The sequence below is a fragment of the Pipistrellus kuhlii genome, unplaced genomic scaffold (genome assembly GCF_014108245.1).
Source record: "Pipistrellus kuhlii isolate mPipKuh1 unplaced genomic scaffold, mPipKuh1.p scaffold_m20_p_12, whole genome shotgun sequence".
NCBI classification, from domain to species: Eukaryota; Metazoa; Chordata; class Mammalia; order Chiroptera; family Vespertilionidae; genus Pipistrellus; species Pipistrellus kuhlii.
The window spans coordinates 46492448-46513569 of record NW_023425427.1 but is presented as its reverse complement, the minus strand read 5'-3'; the positions used below and the strand labels follow the sequence as shown (position 1 = coordinate 46513569).

General features: G+C 42.5%; 1 protein-coding gene across 10 annotated transcripts in view; it reads left to right on the top strand.

Annotated features, from left to right (window-relative positions):
* Window positions 1–21122, top strand: part of SLC24A2 (solute carrier family 24 member 2) — a 224575-nt gene that overhangs the window by 144287 nt on the left and 59166 nt on the right. For 6 of the 10 annotated variants that reach the window (XM_036434161.2, XM_036434166.2, XM_036434162.2 and 3 more), the window contains one exon: window positions 14552–14602. The exons of the other annotated variants lie outside the window; for them this stretch is intronic. In XM_036434161.2, coding sequence (XP_036290054.1) covers window positions 14552–14602 — 51 coding nt within the window. The remainder of the gene's footprint in view (window positions 1–14551; window positions 14603–21122) is intronic. 10 annotated transcript variants of the gene reach the window in all.

Here is a 21122-nt window from a genome sequence, read left to right as displayed (position 1 = left end):
TATTTGCCTGGAAGAAAGTCAAGGCTATGAAAAAGATCCCTGCTATTTTCCTGGCAAAACTTCCCACCAGGAGCCCATAGCAGCATGTGCCTCCTTCTCCACTGTCTCCTGATGGCTTCATTGTCCACGTAAATGTCCAGCCCTTGCCCGTCTATGTGGAGGTATTTTTATGAGATTATCTGCATTTCTTTTACACCTCACAGGCTTTTTCTTTCTTTCAGATGCTTCTATTTTTAAAACAGCTTCGATGTGAGCTTTCTTAAATTGCCACTTGATCCCAGAGGAAAGTCGTTTTCATGCCTATTTTATTCAAACTATGGAGAAGTTGTCCCTGACAGACAGTGTTGTGCCTTTTCTTTCTACCCCAAATCATAGATCAGTTTAAATTAGCAAGAAAGATGCTGCATGCAGCCTCAGCTGGTAAGCAGATAGGCAATGGGAGTAAAAATCTTCTCTTGGAGAAGAAGAAAATCCGATCTACTGGCCATGTTTTTAATAAGATGACAGTAGCTTAAATGCCTGGATAGAGAAAAGAAGGCTATTAATGCGTCTCATAGAGCAAACGCAGGGACAAGCTAAAGAGCTCCTCTCTCTGGGGAATAGTAAAGCATTACGTTCAGATTTGAACGTCAGAGATGGATGAAATTGAATCTGTCTTGTGTGTTGTACACATTGTAAATAAATTTCACTCGGGGCATGAAAAGAATGTGAATGGCTTTACTAAAATAAATGTTTCTGAGTATGGGAATGGGTTCTCTCTCTTTCTCTCTCTCTCTCTCTCTCTCTCTCTCTCTCTCTCTCTCTCTCTCTCTCTCTCTCTCTTCTCCCTCCCTCCTTTTTTCCTTCCCTCCCTCCAGTTTGTTTTCAAGTAAAGGACACAAAAACATGTAACTGAAAAATTGATTTTGATGGCATTTGAGTTTAAACATAGACAAAGGTGGAAAAGGACAAAGGAGCGTCCATAAATTTGTAGCTCCATCTTGAACTTATCACATGCTCAAAGATGCAGTTAGGACTGCTTCAGAGGGAGGACTCAGAGTTCCCAGAGATAGAAAGCAGCTGTCACAGGTACCAACGGATGGAGGTGGTCATTGAAGCTGAAAAAGCACTTTCATTTTCCCAGGGCCAGCTTATACATCAGTTATCAGTGGAGCGTGTGGACCAGTCCTGGCACCTCATTAGCGCTATGTAGGCGTTTGCCAAATAAATCAAGTTTTTTGGTTTTGCAACGTTACATTTTTAGGCACTTTACAGTGGTTCAGTAGTAAATCAGTGAATTATCTTTTCTATATTTTTCCTTTAAAAGAGGCCTATTCACACCCTGGCTGGTTCAGCTCTGTGGATAGAGCGTCAGCCTGAGGACTGAAGAGTCCTGGGTTCGATTCTAGTCAAGGGCACATGCCCAGGTTGCAGGCTCAATCCCCAGTAGGAGGGATGACTCCCTCTCATCACTGATGTTTCTTTCTCTCTCTCTCTCTCTCTCTCTCTCTCTCTCTCTCTCTCTCTCTCTCTCTCTCTCTCTCTCTCCCTTCCTCTCTGAAATCAGTAAAAATATTTTTTTAAAAATAAAATAAAAGAGGCCTATTCACAATGTGCCAAGTTTTTTAAATCCTGCTAAACCTGTCTTTTTGGTAATCTGGATTTCAGTTGAGCAAAAGTTAACCTGAAGCTGCATACTTATAGTTTCTGTATTTAAAAAGTTCTCGAGCCCTTTGTGCAATGGGAGGAAGTCAAGGTGACCTGGTACTCATCTCATTTCCTTCCCCAAAGCCTCGACTTCATCTGGATCCATAGTTGGGCAGACTAAAAAAAAATGTATTCCCAACATATTGATAAAAATCTAGAAAAGCAGTTACTGTACTAATTTTTTCCATCAAAACATTTGCACACTTGAGGGTTATGAGGCCCTGCATCCTCCTACATCATCGGTCTCTGGTTCACTGGCAGACATTTGCTAGTTAATCTGAGGAGCACTCTGGACTTTCTGTGAAACCTACCTTAATCTTCTGCCCTATCTCTGCATCCTGTATTTTAAACTCACTTTACACAATATGGTGTTTACACAATATGGTGTTTAAGTGGGAATACTAGTAGATGGACTTACACGTCAAACCCATGAAATTTAGAGGATTGCCTGAACATCCACTCTACTTTCATTTTGCTCCTTTATGGTCTTTGTGAGTTTGAGTGATTGTTTCCATTGTGGTAGGGACCCATGTATTCAGTAAAGTGACATCCTAGACAACACTCCAGAGAAGAAGAATACATGGTGTGAGGATAGATTTTCATTTGATTCACTTCCACATCAGTGCCATTAATTTCCTTTCTGTCTTCTAGCCTTTTTTCCCTCTGTTTCACTCTGTTCTCAAATTCTCTTGCTTTCTCTTTCTTCTCTCTTCCCCCCTTGCTCTTTTTTCCCTGGTTAGAAGGTTGAGGTTGTTTTTTTGTTTGTTTGTTTTCTTTTTTCTCTCTCTTTTCACTTTATTGCTTTTTCCTCCTCCCCTAGGACACTTTTCCCATATGCCTTTCTGATATTGTTAAGTGTCCAGGGCAGCAGACGGTGAGACTCAGCTGTGCTCACCCCACAGCTGGGTATAATTGAGTACTGGTTCCCTGTGTCTAGCAGAAGCCACTAAATCCTGCCAGGCTGCAGGAAGGGATTCAGGAGAAAATCCAAGTCTCTGTCCAGCAAGCGGCATCCGTTCTGTGCATCAGGGCTCCTGTCTCTGGTCCTAAGACGGGACCATCCTGCCATGCTATCACTCCTTTTGGCGCTGGGGTGATGTCAGTTCTCCTGAAGGTGACCCCAGGAGTTGGGGCCGCATCCATGTTCCCTTCACAGGCTCCCTCCCCACAGGGATACTGAAGGCAGAATATTCGAGATTGCAGCGGGAGAACCCTACAATGGGAGGAAGCATAGGCCTCAGCACGGGAGGCAACTAGGCTGAGGAGATTAGCCCAGCACTATTAAACACAGATTTAATTCAGTCTAGCAGCACTTAATCACCTGCCCGTGCCAGGAACTCTGCTGGGTGCCCGCATTAACAAAATGAGTTCTTGATCCCTTTCCTGAAAGGGCAGGGAGCGAACAGGTGGAGGTACTTGACGAGCACACAATCCACAGCCGGAGGAAGTGACTTACACCAGGGACCGGGCCATTCCAGAATGGTGTGCATAGGAGGGAACCTCAAAACTGGCTTCCAAGCAGGGGACCTAATAAAATCCTTTGCACATAAAGACAGTATATGTGGGATTTTGAGCTGTATTTTCACTTTGCCTTTTGAACGGTTTGCCCTGGTAACAATGTGAAAGATTGGTGACAAGTGCTGGGAGACAGTAGGTGGTAAAAAAAAAAAAAAAAAATGAGGAAATGAGTTCAAATGAGACTATTGCAAAAGCCTCGGCAAGGCTTCTGAGTAAGGGGGGGAAGTGACAGAGTTGAGGCTATTTGAGGGCAGAATTGGTAGGGCTTTGTGACAGGTTGGGTTGTGGATGTGGCTTATAGAAACTTTAGAGGCCCGGTGCATGAAATCTGTGCACTAGGGGAGGGGGAGTGGTCCCTCAGCCCAGACTGCACCCTCTCACAGTCTGGGAGCCCTCAGGGGATGTCCGACTGATGGCTTAGGCCCGCTCCCTAGCACTGCCGTGGAGGTGGGAGAGGCTTCCACCATTGCTGCTGCCCTAGCCGGCTATGAGCCCAGCTTCTGGCTGAGCAGTGTTCCCCCTGTGACAGCACATTGACCACTAGGGGACAACTGCTGCATTGAGCATCTGCCCCCTGGTGATCAATGCATGTCATAGCAACCGGTCATTCTACTGTTCAGACGATTTGCATGTTAGCCTTTTATTATATAGGATACTGTGTTATTATTGGCAAGGCCTCTAATTCAATTTTTTTTTTTAGGTAGTTAAAGGGAGGGGAAGAATTTTCACTTGAGCCTGAAGCTAAAATTGCCCTTAGCTCAAAAATCCACATACCCCTGAGACACATCTTAGTGAGGCTCATTCTGAACCTCCATGCTGTTCTATTATGTGTATAAGTACTGGGAACCATCTTATCTCTTTAGTGAAAGGAACCTTTTGTTACTTTACAATGACTAACTTTATCTCATGCGTTGTGTTTTGGCTTTAAGCCTGTATCCAGTATTCATGCAGCAACCTCAGCTCTTTTGTTCAATATTTACCTGGCATATCTTTTATTTTATTTTCTCTAAATCTTTCTAAATTTTTATGTATTTGATAGGAATAGCCCATGGACACAGACAATAGTCTGGCGAAGGCCTGGAAGGGGCGGGTGCAGGGTGGAGGAGATCAATGGGAGTGAAAAAAAACTGAAAACAAAGGGACACCTATAATACTTTCAACAATAAAGTTATATTTTAAATAAAGTACAATATCTTAGTTGAAAAGAGTTTTATGTGAAATAATATAAGTAATTGTTCTATGCTGTACTTTATATTCTCGACTCCTCTCAAAGAGATATTAATCGACCCTATGTTCATTAACTGCAGGACTGACTTCCTCCATGCAGGCCCAGCACTGACTGCTACAGGGGCTGCGATCATACCCTGCTGTTCTCTCCCAGCCTCTGTCCGGGCCTGATAGCAGGCCCCTCAGCAGTCTGCTGGGTTGCCTCTGCTAAGGCGCCCACAGCCTGGCAGTCAGTGCTGGGTCACCACGGCAACCCAAGGCTGACTGCAGGACTGACTTACGGTTGGTCAAGCCTCCAGTCATTGTGGATGTGATGGACCCAGGGTTTTTTATATATTAGGATGAGTATTACTTTAGGCCCAGCCCTGTGTATCTTTAGTCAACGTATACTATAACCAAACTCACATTTCTATGAAAGATGGTGGGCCTATCTGTATGCACCACCTCCTAAGTTCCTTTTTTTTTTTTTTTAATGGGCAGGGGAAGAGAATAAAATATTTTGCCATTTTTTAGACTTAGCAATAAATATGCTGTGTTCCCCACCCCAGATTTGATAAGACTTTCTCAAAAAGTATCTTCTGCTTGATTTTGTAAACATAATCTTTCAACTTTACAAAAATGCTAAAATTTACCCAAAATGTTAGATGTCATTTAGTGAAAATGTTAACTTTCTAAACCCTTACATACACACACACACACACACACACACACACACACACACACAATTTAGAAACTTGCTATTAGAACTCAAACAGATTTTTCTGAAATAAGAAATAAATTCCAAATGCTACATGGATGGTATCTGATAGTCTATGTTCTTTGCCATTCAAATCACATTCTTTCATCATGTTTGACAATATTATTTTCTCACTTGAAACTCCAGCTGAAAAAGAAGATACCAAAGAAGCTATTGAATATTCATCTAGGACTCTGAGTTCATGGCCATGGACTGAAGTAACTGCCATTGATTGAATACTTCTATGTGCCAACACTGTGATGAGCATTTCATATAGAGTAGCTCATTCAGTTTTCCCACAATTATGTTATATTATAACCTGATTATATTATAACCTCTTCTATGATACCATTTTATAGACAGGGACACTGAAAGTTAGAGTAGTTAGATAATTTTCCCAAGAACACAAGGGAAGTAAGATGGAGTCAGATTCAAATCCAGATTTGTTGGACCTCAGCACTCACTCTCTTAACCAGTGGACATTATCACTTTTCCGAACAGGATCCCCTTTGAGCTTCCCTTTTGAAAATAAAAACTTAAAGATCTTCATATTATCTTTTCCCCTGTTTTGTACTTTCTTTTAAATAATGCCAATAGTCTTGGTGTGCCTGAAATCAGATAATGCAATAGACTATGACATTCATAGATTTCCTTTGGCATAACATAATGAGTCATTATTTTGTCATTATTTTGTCATTCTTCTTTAATCTGTTTCTCCTACAATAAACGTATGAAAAGAATGCTAGAACAAGGTTCTAATTCTGATGGTTACTTGTTGTGACTTATGTTAGCCTGGATACTCAATTCTCACTGGCTATGGCCCAGTCATAGAACGAAGGCTGACATATATTGATGACTTCCAATGTTCCAGGCATTGTATAAAGCCCCTTACAACAACACAGTAAGGGAATACTATAATTAACTCCATTTTACAGTTGAGGAAACTAAGGCTGAGTATCTTGCTACAAAGTCACACAGCTAGTAAGTATAGTCGGGATTACAACTCACAACTCTTGGCCCCCGGAACTCATGCTGTGCTATAAGATCTCCGTATTCAGATCATGGTGAGAAGGTCTGCTAAACCCAGGTTCACTCCAATTTTGTGACGGCTAGAAGAATACTATCTATGGGCACACCGGGATTTATTTGAAGGAAAACCAGAAGATGCTTTGAAGCCATTAATAATACCCACCATATGTTCAATGCGTATTATGTGCCAATTATGTAAGTACCTATAATTCTCAACTCAACCCTACAAGGGCAACTATTACTGTTTCCATGGTGCATATCTCTGGGCACTGTGTGTCAAGAAGTTGAGTAACTTGGCTCATAGTCTCAGCGGCAGTCCCAATTGTCAAATGAAGGTCTGTATGGCTCTAGATGATGGTACTGCCATGCTGTTCTGTCATTTGCCTTCTTCCATCCCCTTTCAGGGGGGAAAAACATTGTGACAAAGCATGAGTGTTAAAATTACCTTAAGGTTGTGACTCAGTTTGTCATCATGTAATTATAATAAAAGGATTCTCATAAAAGCCCAGGAAAACTTTTCTTTTTTTTTTTCTTTTTTTGCCACAGTTTAGGGTTGATTCTCTTGCTTAGTTGCTCATTGTTTCCTGTAAAAAGTCCTTTACAGAAACCTGCTTGCTCTATCCTAGACTCGCCCCCGCCCCCTACCCCAACCCACCTCAAACAGAAGGCAGCAGAACAGCACACTCAGGTTCCATTTTTCTTGCTTGATCATCCAGAGCATGTAAATTGCAGTGAAATATGGCCTGAGTCAGCTCCTCACAGGACGGAAATCAGTAACCATTGATATTGCTAAGCAACGCCACAGAGGAGCAAGGCTGCAAATTAGGTGACAAGTTTCTAAGAGTCAGAGTATCTGGGGACTCATTTGGGCATTTCATTATGAGCCATCTGGATGATCCACAGTAATGACCAGACATTATTGTTCACTGTTCGAGGATGATAATTCCCATATAATTATATGGTACCTCCCTCTGTGACCCTAACCTACTTTACAGTACCTTCCACTGCATTCTCCATAATCCAGATATTTCCCTCCAAGATGATTGGGAACAGTTACACCTACTGGGCAACTTTCATCACTCCCCAAAATAAGATTTAGGACAAACAAACAAACATCACTCTAATTACTTGTCTGATGGCACAACTAGCTGGGCAAGGACATGCATTAAGGAGAAAGTTAGTCATGGGATCAGAGCAGCTCCATCGGCCCCACACGGGCCCCACCTTCATGGTCTCTGGGGAGCCGGAGGAGCCTGAGCCTCAGGGGAGCCTGGCTCCGCCCTTTCCAAAGACAGAGGTGAGCAGATTGTGTACCTACACCAGATAAGCTTTGAAGGTGACAAGAAGGTGACCTTCTTGAAAAAAAAGGTTACCTAGCAAGGACCCCTCCCAGTTCCAACAGCCTAGCTCCGTGGTCGGCAAACTCATTAGTCAGCAGAGCCAAATATCAATAGTACAACGATTGAAATTTCTTTTGAGAGCCAAACTTATTAAACTTAAACTATATAGATAGGTACATTGTTATTAACTTAATTAGGGTACTTCTAAGCTGTTCTTTGCTGAAAACGTCCTCAGTCTGATTGAGGTACACTCAAGGGGCCAAAGAGCAGCATGTGGCTCCAGAGCCGTGGTTTGCCGACCACTGATCTAACCCAGTGGTCTGCAAACTCATTAGTCAACAGAGCCAAGTATCAACAGTACAACGATTGAAATTTCTTTTGAGAGCCAAATTTTTTAAACTTAAACTTCTTCTAATGCCACTTCTTCAAAATAGACTTGCTCAGGCCGTGGTATTTTATAGAAGAGCCACACTTAAGGTGCCAAAGAGCTGCATGTGGCTCACAAGCTGCAGTTTGTCTACCACTGGCCTAACTGGTCTCATTTGTTCATTCATTCATTCAGTTAATATTTACAAGAAAATTGGATTAAACAACATGGTTTTAAACCAAAGGTTACAAATTGATGAGCCAAATATGACCCAACATAGTGTGTTGTTTTTAATTTGGAATTAGTTGCCAACATTTAAAAATAAAGATTTTTTACATAAAAATCTAAAGATCTGGCTTCCCTTGAATAATTACAGAATACCTATCAATACTGTGTCTGCATTTGCTCATGAAGCTAGAGCTGTGTGACTGCTGCTCCTTTTTAGGCGGTACTGTCCAATTTTCCAAAATCAACACCCTTCCCTACTGTCCTCCCAGCCCACTGTGCTCTTCTGCATACCTGTTTCCTGTGGATCGTTGCTGCTTTGTCAGAAAGCCTACTGTGTTCTAGGCACTGGGCCAGATGCTAATGGTCACACTGACTCCTGATTTGACCACTGATGTTGCATCAGTATTTCCTTGGGGCTGGGGCCTTGAATATCAGCAGATGGAATAAACAAGAAAATGCATGTGGAGAGTGGAGGAGACAATAACAAACCACTGTGCCTGGGTTTGCAGGAAACGTGTTTCATGAAAGGGCTAGATTTGGAAGGCATGGAAGTGAGGTAGTGAATTTCTAAGAGGTAGCTGTGTGTGTATATGTTCATAAATCCTGCTTGAAACTTAGTAGCTGATAGATACATGATTAACCACAAGTTCAGCCCTTCATTTTCATTTTGCAAAGTTCTCGCCTCGCTTCCAAAAGCCCAAGTGAGAGATTTTAATCTCACAGAAGAAACAGAAGTACTCATTAGCATAGATTTGGAAGAGCTGGATGTGAAAAGAACTCCATAGGGCAGAATCAACTCTGTTGACACCTTGAGTGTGACATACATGTGTTACCACATGTTGAGTACAGCTGTCCCTGGGCAAATGTGTACACAGTTAGGAGCCTCTTAGGGAAGTTTAACATATGAACATCAATCCCCCACAGAATGTTAAGCAGAGCTGCTGCAGTGAGTCAGTACTTTCAAAGCTTTTTTTGAGTGAAATTTTTGAATTTGAAGGTTAATATATTCCTTTCCTTCTGACTTGAGTAAGAATTGAGGATTTGTGGTTGTTCCCTCACTTAGCCTCAATCTCTTAATGTTTCTTGTTAAAAAAAAAAAAAAAAAATAGTTGCCTTGGCATGAACATTTGACATAAAAGGGTAATGACTAAAAAAGCCTTTGAAAGGAGAGCAATTAATTTTGGTGGCCCATGCATTTTTTTTACATGAAATCAAACAAAAAGTTGAAAATTGGGCTGCATTAGAAAATATTGAGCTCATAATTATTGTTTAATTTGGTAAAAATTTTTCACATGAGGAAACAAGTGAAAAATGTTTAATACAGATAGCCTGTAAGAAACTTAAATAGTATATAGATCCACAAATATAAATGCTGTGTCTGTAGGAAGTGGGATGGGAAATTACAAGTACTCAATTCTCATACTACCCATTCACAAAACATTAAAACAAACACTTTCACCCAGTAATAAAAAGAAATGCAAATTTAAATATCACCTTAAGACTAAAATGTAAATACTATTAAATATGGTTCTAGAAGAGCCAGGCAGCCTTTCACTAAATCACAAGTTCTTCTTTTGAGAGTCTTCCTTGCATGTAAGAGAAGAAGTCTATGGGTTTCTGTTGACTTGCACATGTCAAGAATAGACATTGACATTGGTACCCACACAGAGAAATAATTAGAGTTTGGATAGGATTTAACTACACTGGACTGAGTTAGATGTTCATGTTGGGCCTGGTGCAGAAAATGAAGAGGGATACTAATTATTAAAGATGTCTTTGGCACCCCAATGCAAAGTGCTTAATAGATATGCTCTCACCTGATCATCAAAAAAACATGCCCTAAGAACAGGTATGTATTGCTGTTGTCCCCATTTGACAAGATAAATTTGAGGCTCAGAGGGGATCACCCAACTTTCCAGCAGTAGAGCCACACTGTGGATTGATGGTCTTGTCTGTCTCACTCAGGAGCATCTTAACCTTGATAGTGATGATGTGGTGTCAACAGCCAAGAAGTTTCAGACTCTGTGTCTGTGTTCCTGACTTGAGCAAGTCCAGGGAAGTTCAGCAAACCAAAGCACCCTAAACCTCCCTGTCATTTGAGACGGTGCATTTGTATACTTCATTAAAAGTATAGGGGAGCACAGACTGCAAGGAGAGCACTCTCCTAGGCTCTGTTGGGAGGGATCTAGAGAGGAATAGGGTCTCTGCCACCAAAATATGGACAATGTGGTTTGAGAGACAGGCTTGTGTGTAAATATGAGAAGGTCCAACGCTGGATAAGTGGTTGGTCAGATGCATGAAGAGTCCACTTGTCACATCCTGCCCCCATGGCTGTGCTCTTGGTTTAATATTCCCCATAGATCTGAGAGTAGAAGAGCAGGACTGATGGAGGAATTCCCTTTGAGCATCTTTCCTGACATGGCAGATATCTTTTGTTGCTGAACAACAGTGATCTCCTTAAAACCTCTACAAGTAGTATAGACTTTGTTTTATCAAACCTGTGTAACATACCAAGTTGTCTAAGTGCTCTGCTCCATGGCCCATGGTTCTCCCTTACTCTTCTTGGTGGTGCTTACAATAAAAAATCTGCCCATTATTGATTGTTTGGTGGCTGTTGTTATCTCATCTACTCTCCACCACGACTTTCTGGGGGTCATACAGTTATGTCCCTTTATAGCTGAGGACCTGGAGGCTCAGAAAGGTCAAAACAATTTGCTCAAAGTCACACAGCTGATAAGTAGCAGACTTGGGATTCAAAAGTGCACCTTGGCTTCGAAGTCCATGTTTTCAACTTCCACTCACTACTGAAGATAATCCTTCCATGGGTGTGATACAATCTAGTAGCTATACAAACTTCTTTGATAGGTGTTAGTCATTACTAAGCAACTACTGTCTGCATTCAGAAAGCCTTAATTTTTAGGTATTCACGTTCAGTTCAAACCAATGAAAAATAAAATTCTTTTATTTTTTAAAAAACACAAGTTAATCATATTTTTCCATCAGCCACTTAAGTAAGAAATACTTAGTCTCATTGATTTCTCTATACCTACTTTCCATTCTACTTAAATGGAAAGCATAGATGCTTCTATTAATTTTCTGTGGCTTTTTTATTTTGTTTTGGTTTTGGTCAGAATTTTGAGGCCTAAAATATGAAAAGTTATTTTTCTGCCACTCCTGTCTGGGAGATTTGCTGAAAAGAGGTTGAGAATTCAGGAGACCTCAGAAATGGAGCTGAGAAAGTCAGTGTTGGAAGAAGGAGTCTGTGTCCAGGCTCTCATTCAGAAAGGAAAATTAGGAGCCAAAAAAACTAGTTCTTACTCACAGATTCTTTGAGACTTCACAGATTCTTTAAAGACAAGACCCTTCCCTTGACTCATCAACTATGAAATGTGGACAAGAACTCAGAGGAATCTTAAAGCCAGGTAGTGATGTTGCTGACAATACCTGGAAGGAAGTGGACTGAGGAATGGCAAAGGTTCCATCCTTCCTAGAGAGCTGGGAGCTTGGGTGCCTGTGGCCCCCAAATGGCATGTGTCCAAATGGCATGGAAGCAAGTGTGGTTGCCGTGATAGGCAGCATTCATGATCAGCTTACAGCTCATCCCAAACCACTGGGTTCTGGAATGCTTTCTTAGGCTGTGTGAGCTTCTTAGAGAAGTGTTATAGAGAAGAGGCACCATGTGGTACCCAGGAGGAAACTGTCCCGTGATTCATCCTCTTCTCATCTTGGCTGACTCTTAGTTGATATAATAGGCATTGCTAGGTAGTATTCAACAGCACTCTCTTGAACTCTCTCAATTCTTCTCTCCTATCCCAAAGACACTCAGCTTGGATTAGGACCAGTTTGAACCCTAATCCAGTGATGCTACAGGTGTCTCGGTTACTCTCCACGGGGAGTATGCTGACTGGTGGTCACAGTGGCTGAGACCACTTTCCATGAGGTGTCCAGAGGCCATGGGTGCACCATGTGCTCTGACAGACGTGTGCATGTTGTGTTCATCCTAGTCACCTGTCACACCTCTCTTCCTGCACCCCCTGGAGCCCTGGTTCAGGGGAGAACGTCTGGGCTCTTGGAGATACTGCCCTGTCCCCTTGAAAACACGGAGCGATGAGTTGGCTGTCTCACCATCCCATTGCTGTCAGTGTGAAAGACCCCCTCCCCCATTCTAGCAGGCTGACTCTCTTCACACTCTTCTCTGTCTTCTTCTTAGCGGGCAACAAATACAGTTCCCTTCACTTGAGCAAGTATTTTCCCCTTGCCCTCCTTCCTCACTGCGCTTTGTGTTGCTACATCGCCTATTATTATTCAGCTTTTCACTACTCTTATTCCTTCTCTTCCACCATTTTAGCCTATTTTGATATGTTCTGTTCAGTTCTTGTCCCTGCCCCATTCACCAGCCAAGGAAGCAACTCAGAAACAATCTAGACATTGTCACAGCAGTAAGAATGTGTGAGCTATGCTAGGCACAAACAGTTCCACTTTCGACGACATAAAAGTAAAAGAAATAAAGAAATAAAGATTACAATTGTATTTATTTATATCTGGCTCCACAAGAGACAAGGTAAAGCATAATTGTTTCTGCCACAAGCAGATGCGTGACAGTTTGGAAACAGGTGTGTGAGTACACAGAGGTTGCATCGAAAAAGGTTTATAAAATGCAACAGTGCATCTTCACTGTAGGATATGCTTTGCACCCGATTTTGCAAACACAGAGCTGCCCACATTCTGTTTCCTGAACAAATAATAGATTATGCCAGCTGCTTATTCTGCTGTTTTACCTCAGGGAAGGAGTAGAGGTTAAAAAATTACATGGCTGATATAATCCATCCACTTATTGCAAGACCACACACACACACACACACACACACACACACACACACAATGTGTAAAGCCATTATGAGCATATTTAATATTTATGAAGCTATTTAGATGATTTACCACTTCCAGACTTGTGGAATGTCATGCATGTAACAGACTGCTGTTCTTAAAATCTAAAAGAATTATACATTTCACTGAAGGCAATCCCTTAAAGTCATTAAAAAACTTTCTTGTTATTTTCACAAAATTTAATTTTTTGTTGAAGCATTTGCATCCTTTATCATGCATCTTACAAAATCCAGAATAGGCTGCTTTTTGTAGAAACATAAAGATGAGGTGATTTTTCTTCCCAATGCATAATTTTGTGTTGGTGTGGTAAAATAGCAGTAGGTAAAATTTGAGGCATGTGGCAAGAGGATAAATAAAGAATGTCTAATATAAATATAATAACTAGAAGAATATTGTTGTGTTTTAAGCTGGGGCTTTCATCTCAAACACAAAACCCATCCATTATTAGATGACTCATATGTGGGTTTTCCATGGCTGCCCAAGTTAATGAGCCATGGACGCTTTCTGCAGAACCACTGGGATGTTTCTTGAGTCTAATTAATTGCTTGAAGTGTATTGGGAGCGGGTTGTCACAGCAAGAAAAATTTTATTTTTTTTAACCTGCTTACAAATGTTGTTTTAAATAATCTGGAATTTTCAGAGAAGGTTTCTATTTTAGAACAAGAGAAAAAAAAAAAAAGAAAGAAAAAAGAAACGATATATCCCCATCTCTTCCCCCACCCAAGCTGCCACTCCCACCAGCTGACGCAGAACAGCTGGCTTTCTGCCAGTGGTTTCCATCACAGCCAGGCCTTTGGGCATCTGCACACAGAGGCTGCTGGTCGCCTCCTGCTGCCTGCAGTCCACCAGCAGCAGGCGATGCCTTGGTCTGGGAGCTGTCCCAGCTCTGTCCCCTATCTGAGCCAGGTGGTCTTCCCTGGAAATACGCTTCTCCCTTCCTCCCAGAGCACTCTGCACTTCTCACAGCTCCTCTCAGGATGCTACACCATTCGTATTCAGTGTTTTCTGTCTAAAATGCTAGGTGAGAGTGTAAAGGGACGTTTAGAATCTGGCTTTTCATTTTTGGTTTTCCCAGGTGGCCTCTCTCAATCTCTAGGGAATCGCTCAGTTGCAGCAGGACTGTGGCATGAACGTCTGGAACTTGCTGCCCCACGGCAAGGCCTCAAAGGGCCCGGACCTGTTCTCATTCAGCCTCTCTCTTGGAGTGTCACCTCCATAAAGATTGCAGGGCTAGGGTCGACCTGGTGCGGGGTTATCTGTGCCGAGTATTTTGTTCCATCAGATGTGAAAATCACTGTGCCCTGTTCTGTAATGCAGACATCCTACCCACAGTAGAATAGTATGTTTGCAGAGATTTCTGAAGATGGGCGTGAGAACTGTCTGCCGCACGGCCCGTGTTTGCACATCTCTCTGTAGTTACGATTGAAGAGTTTGACAGCAACTCTGAGTCTGATTAATTAAGAATGTGTAAAAACAAAGTTCTTGCATTACAGCTTGTTCCTTATCTTTGTGTCTTTTACTGTGATGTTGTAGAGCTTGGATCATATGGAAAACTAAAATATTATGACACAATGACTGAAGAAGGTAAGCATGATTTCAAAATTGTATGCATTAGCTTTCTTTTGTTTATCATGTCTGTTGCTTGCCCATTTTTTTTTTTTTTGAAAGTCATTTTCTTCCACTTTGCATGACTTCCGTGACGTTGTGTGAGTTACTCTTCTTTCTGCGTTTTCGTATAGTTTTGCCATCATGCTCATTTGGAATTGGAGATGTGCAATACCATGAGTAGTCATGTTATTCCATTCAAAAGGTCCAAAGCATTGTGATTGTGTGACCCACTCAGAGAAATGGTGTCGGCAGCATGAACACAGGCACACACCCACGGTGTCAGCATTGGTCCCTCCACATGCACACCACCATGCAGAGAAACACAGCCAGCCAGCACTCCTCTGACAGTGTGCCCCTCGTTTCAGAGAGAGGTGTATGTTCGGGTGGTATTCTGATTTACATAAAGGAATAAGCGACTTAAAGTCCCTCCTGGACCCTAAACCAGCTACAGACCTGTTTCTGATTCAGGGTTGCTCATGTCTTCAGCGCCCACAGGCTCATGTCCTGCTGACTCAGCAAAGTCATTACGCTGAGAGATCAGGGTCACCATTCCAGCCAGTAGACTTGGACATATTGAGATTCACCCCCTGCAAGCTTGGGCATATCATTTTTAACCATTTCCCCAGGGCAAACACGGTCTGACAGATTTAATTTTAAATGTATTTACTAATTAATCCCAGGCACTATCCCAGGGCACAGCTTTGCCCCGGTTGATCCTTGTTCTGGGATTAGTTCACCATGGAACAGCAATTTGGAAAGTTTGTGTTCTTAGAAAGGACGTTGTCCTATTGCCCTCTCCCTCATCTCACTGAATCATAAACGATGCATGTGAGTTATAAAAACATTTGCAGTTTATACATGACTTTTACACTGATATTGACAAGATATCTGAAGGTACCCCCAGAAGGGGAATCGGCTATTTTTATACTTCAGTGTGAGATATACTCCCAAACGGGTTGCATATCTTGTTTTCAGCCTCTAGCATTGCGAAGTTGCCTCGGCTTGCCAGATTTCCCAGTGGCTCTGCCTGCCACAAGCAGAACATCTGACAGCAAGAGGAAGCCCCCACACAGCCCCTCCCCGCTCTGGCTTCTGCACTACCCATGGTCCTTTCCTGCTAGCCCTGTGCTTCCAGAACCACTGTGATGTTTCCTAGAGAAGCAGGGTTAGGGTCTCAGCCTGGGCCCACTGGTAGCCACCCCAGGGCTCTCCCCACAACTTGGGGAAATGCAGACCCTTGGGGCATTGAGGGCCCCAACAGCAGAAACTACCTATGGGAATAAGTGTCCTACCACCGAGAGGCAAGAAAAGACAACACAGACCTTAAAGGCAGGCACTTGTCCCAGCTCTTTCTATTCCATGTCTTCAGCCCACTTTGGCTCTTAGTGGCATTAGCTTGGGAAGCCAGAGCTGGGACGCACTGACTTTATCATTTGATCACTCTCCCGCGTCTCCCCAGCCCAAAGCCTCAGTTTCCTGGCTCAGGTGGCAGGTAGATTTGGTAGTTTCCTACTTGACCTGTCACGACTCTTCACTTCCTGCTTCCCCCTGTCCTTTGCCTTCCACCCTTAGGTTCCCATGGCCAGAGCTTCTGCCTCCCTGTTGCCTCAGTTGCCCCATTTCTTTCTTACCTGGTTTCCTTCCTCTTTCCACATCCATTTGAACAAGGGCTACTGCCCAAGCACCCCTTCCTCTTCCTCCCTACCCCGATCACATGAAGATGCAAAACTGCTCCTTCCAGTCCGATGACTGCCCTGGCTAATGGCGGGGCTTTCTAGGCAGGAAAACAAAGTCAGAGTAATGTCTGCAGTGATGGCCACGACTGTGACATTGTGTTCGGCGGCCTCCATGGTCACCTCAAACACTTCCTCTTCTTCTCTTGACTTTTCTCTCCCTTTACGCATGTCCCTTTGTGTCCCGTTCTTCACTGAACATTTATCCCCATCACAGAGATAGCTCATCGTAATGAAGGCAGCATTTTTAAAGTGTGCTCTATGAAATACTATTGTATTTTCATCTTATGTCAATAGGAATCTTGTAACAACCCAGAATAAAAACAAGAAAGCAAGACTGATTTAATAGTTAAGCAAGTGGGAGAGCTTCTAGGTTAAACAGGCTCGTCACCAGAGGAGTCGGAGCCTCAGACGTACTGTGCACTGCGGCACAGAACGCGCTGTCAAAAGGAACGGAGTTTGCAGTATTTCACAGACTTCGTTGGCTATAGAGCCCATTCCTCCATGAAGCCGGTGTGAGGCTGCTGTGGAAATGCCGGTGAAGGTGTTATCTTTCCCCTGGGATGGGAGCCTCTGAAAGATGAGTCTTCTGAACTCACTGCAGCCCCCCTCAGGCAGGCCTAGAAAGGATGCTTGGAACTGGAGGTCTCCATCTAGACACTTCAAACCACACCCTCTGGCAGCACCCTCCGTGACAAGCCAGGCTTACACCTGATTCTGGGATTCCATCTAACAATCTCCGAACTAGCTCAGTAACCGCAGACCTGGCAACTCTCCGGGCCAGTACAAATAATAATCATTGAGATTGATGTCACTTCCGTGTTGCACAATGGAAGGAAGTATAATGAAGATGATATTTGGGGTATCAGTGGATTAGCTAGCCTTCAGGAAATACTCCCCTGTTGAAGTATTTCTTTTCACAATCTTAGAATGTAAATACCCGTTGAGCAGAGCTTTATCGTAAATGCCCATGGGACTAGTCATTATTTGTAACTATTTTCGGGGAATTCTCTGGATGTTGGATGATGTCAGCTACTTGTATCAGGCCTGAGGGTTCTTCCCCACTAAAGTGGATAAAATGGAAAGATGGGTTATATATTCCACCCCACCCTGAGGGAAATTAAGTGATGAGGTCCTAAATATAGAAAACTTGTTCTGCACATATTCACTTCATTATTTTAGCACCTATTGTATGCAAGTTACTCTGCTGGGTGCTTTGGGGAAACACAAGATTAAAAGGTAGGCAGGTGGCCTTCATGGGACTTCTAGATAGGCAAAGAAAAGCTAAAACACAGCAATCAATCACTTAGCCACCAGGGAGGAAGTGGTAAATACCATAGATATTCAGAAGGAGATGGCACACTACGGGAGAAGGAAAGATGGCTTTCAGCTGGGGAGGAGATTTTGTGGAGAAAGTGATCTTTGAACTGGCCTCAAACGATCAGTAGATCTGAGTTAATTGGGGAAGGACAAGTGGTAAGTTCTGACCTTCCAGGCAGAAAGAGGTATAAAAGGATGGGGGCACACCCACCTTTACTGAGTGTCTCCCACCTGCCAGGAGCAGTGCTGTGGGCTTTATGTCATTTAATCCTCATAATGATCCCACAAGATAGATTTCATTGGAGATGAGAAAGCCAAAGCTCAAAGAAGTAGTTTCTTAAGATGAGGAAACTAAAACTCAGAAAAGCAAAGTATAATTTGCTCTGGAACTCAGAGGTGGTAAGTCATGATGTATGACCTGAACTCAGGATGGGTTGACCCAGTCCTGCCCTCCGGCCCCTCTGTGGCTAGCTATACAAGGTCGAGTGAGGACAGGTTAGATTGGCTGCAGTATAGAGAGTGGCGAAAAAGGCTTAAAGGACGGCCACAGGAAGGGAAAGGTTTGAACCACAAACTAAATAAGGGCATCATGGAATGGACAACAAGGAGCTATTGAATAAAACATAAACCCCTACTGGAACACTTCACCATGCAAAGTTCATTTTAATAAAAACAATCTACTCACTCTCAGGCACTGAACAAAAGCATGACATTTTTGCAAAATTTGTTCTTGTCCTTTAGGGCATTTTCCCTTCCTTCCTAGAACCTAAACTGGAGCAGCTCGCTGGGCCACATCCAACCGCCTCTCCCACCCCAAGCCAATCAGAGTTGTACCCACGCATTCATTCATTCCCTAATGCACGGTTAGTGTAAGGTGACCAGACGTCCCGCTTTTAGCGGGACAGTCCCGATTTTTAACAATTTGTCCCGCATCCTGAAAATTGGGACTTTTTTAAAACACCGCGGGATGCGGGACAAATTGTTTAAAATCGGGACTGTCCCACCAAAAGCAGGACGTCTGGTCACCTTAGGTTAGTGCAGTGTCAGACAACACAGTATGTCCCAGGCACTAGACTGGGTGCAGGGCCTGTGGAGATAAAAGGCACCCCTTCCCCTGAAGAACTCGCACCCTAATGGGGGACCCAGGCAGAGAGGGGAGTGGTGAGATGCACAGACCCGAGGTGCTGGGGGAGCCCAGCAGAAGGCATCTCCACTGCCTCAGTCCTGCTTCCCAAGATGACAACTACCTCACCAGCCACCGGATACGAATGTGCTCACTTAATAGTAACTGAGCACATGCTCTGTACGAGACATGGTGTTAGACTTGCTAGGTTAGTGAGCGTCACGCTTCCCAAGAACTATATTTTTCTTCTGCAGCAAGATGTTTCCAGAGATGCAAACCAGTTACTCTAGAAATAGTCTTTTGTTGACCTGAGATCCCTCTACCAGAGCAGCCATCCTTCTATCTCCTCATGGGGTGATACTCCCTATTCTTAGGAGAGCAATCTCCAATTTCACCTAAAGTTAATAGCCCATAGTTTACTTCTCATCTGCAGATACACAAATGTCAAAATATTGTCACTCTGGACAATTCTCAACACACTGAACTTGGCTCCCTTACTAAAATTACTCTAGATGGAAATATAAAAAGCTAGTTGAAAAGACAACCAACTTTTATGCAATAGAATAAGATAAATTAAAAGGAGAAAAGATCTTTTCACCAATGGCATTATAAAGAACCATTAATGTTTGTTCTTTGAGAATAAATGTTCATAAAAACATATAGATAGATAAACAGAAGTCCTGATTAGTATCTTGTAAACGAGTGATTTATGGGGAAAGTTGCTTGCAATGCATTATCCTAAACTTATTGACACTTAACAAAGCCATTCCAGAAAAATAATGTATCCACTATTTTTAAAAGTTCATTTTTCTTCATTTATAAAAGGGGTAAAAATATATTAAAAAGTTTCAATATCAGAGACAAAAATTATAATGATCTTTCCTAAAATGAAATTAACACTTCTGTTTCATGGACACTAATTGCCCCTTTACCAAGCTGAGAAACTATAGTCTTACACAAATGAATCATGGGGTCTTAAATTAGGCTGAGTTTTGAAAACCCCCATTGTCTCAAAGAAGCAAAAGCATGTTCAAGTCACCTAGTCTAGCCAGTCATTTGATATTCTTAATTGCAGTGAAATAGTTCAGAACTTTTTCAAAGAAAAAAAATTCAAGTTTGGAATACCACTTAATAGTGTTTTTTATTGCTCCAGACGTTTTCTCTAAAAAATGTAGTCCTAACACAGTTATCTGTGGCTTTCACATGTTTTAATCTGTGCTTGAATGGATGAGATTTTGTTCTATATACTGATCTATAGGATAGGTTCAGCTATATATAGCAGAAAATAGAGATTAAAAGTGGCTAAGTCAAATAGAGGCTTATTTTTCTCTCAAGTAAAAGAGGTCCAGAGGCAAGCTATACCTGGCAGAGGTGGAGGCTCCATGATAACCCAAGACCCAGCTCCTTCCATCCTTCTGCTTCACCATCCTTGTATTTGACTTTCAACCTCAAGGTCACCTCATGGTCCAAGGTGGCTGCTGGAAAGCCCCAGACACTACATTTGCATTCCTGAAAGGAGGACAAGCCAAAGTGATTTTCCCCAGCTGGTTTGACTTATTTTTAAGGAGCCCTCATTTTAAGTCCTCCCAGTAAAATTGACCAAAACACAGTTCCATGACTATACCTAATTTCAAGGAAGCTTGGAAATGTAGTTTGTTACAGTAGATTATTTGCTGTCCTTAATAATTTAAGTATTATGTCATTGGGAAATGAAAAGGGAATAGCTAATAGATAAGCAGCATGTCATGTCTTCACAAAAGAGAAATATCACTTTTGTATAACTATATGTTGATGGGGAAGACTGAGAACAGAGCAAACTCTGTGAGGGATATTGAGAGCTAGTGTTAAGTTTGAGATGCCTATGAGATACCCAAATGGAGATATGGGGAAAGTAGTGGATCTAGAGTCTGGAGCTTGGGAGAGAGGTGAGGGAGATGGATATAAATTTGTGAGTCACACAATATAGGTGTTACTTAATGCTACAGAGCTGGATAAGAACACCTAGCTAATGAATAGGGGAGGGGAGTCCAAGGATTGACCCTAGGTACTCCAAAATTTAAAATTTGGGTAGAAGTAGGAGTCCCCACAAAGGAGACTGGATTGAGCAGAAATCCAGGAGAAAAGGGAACCCCAGAAGCCAAGAGAAGAACTATTTCAAAAGAGGACAGGGAACAGGTGATAGCATCAATGAACTGACCAGTGAGGTTGAAGCATTATTGTAGTAGACAGATAAAAAGTGATGGACAGAAAGCAAGATGCTTCCAATCAGGAGTTTGGGAGTGGTAGTGCATTTGTTGCTAATGAAGAGATCCGGGGCAGG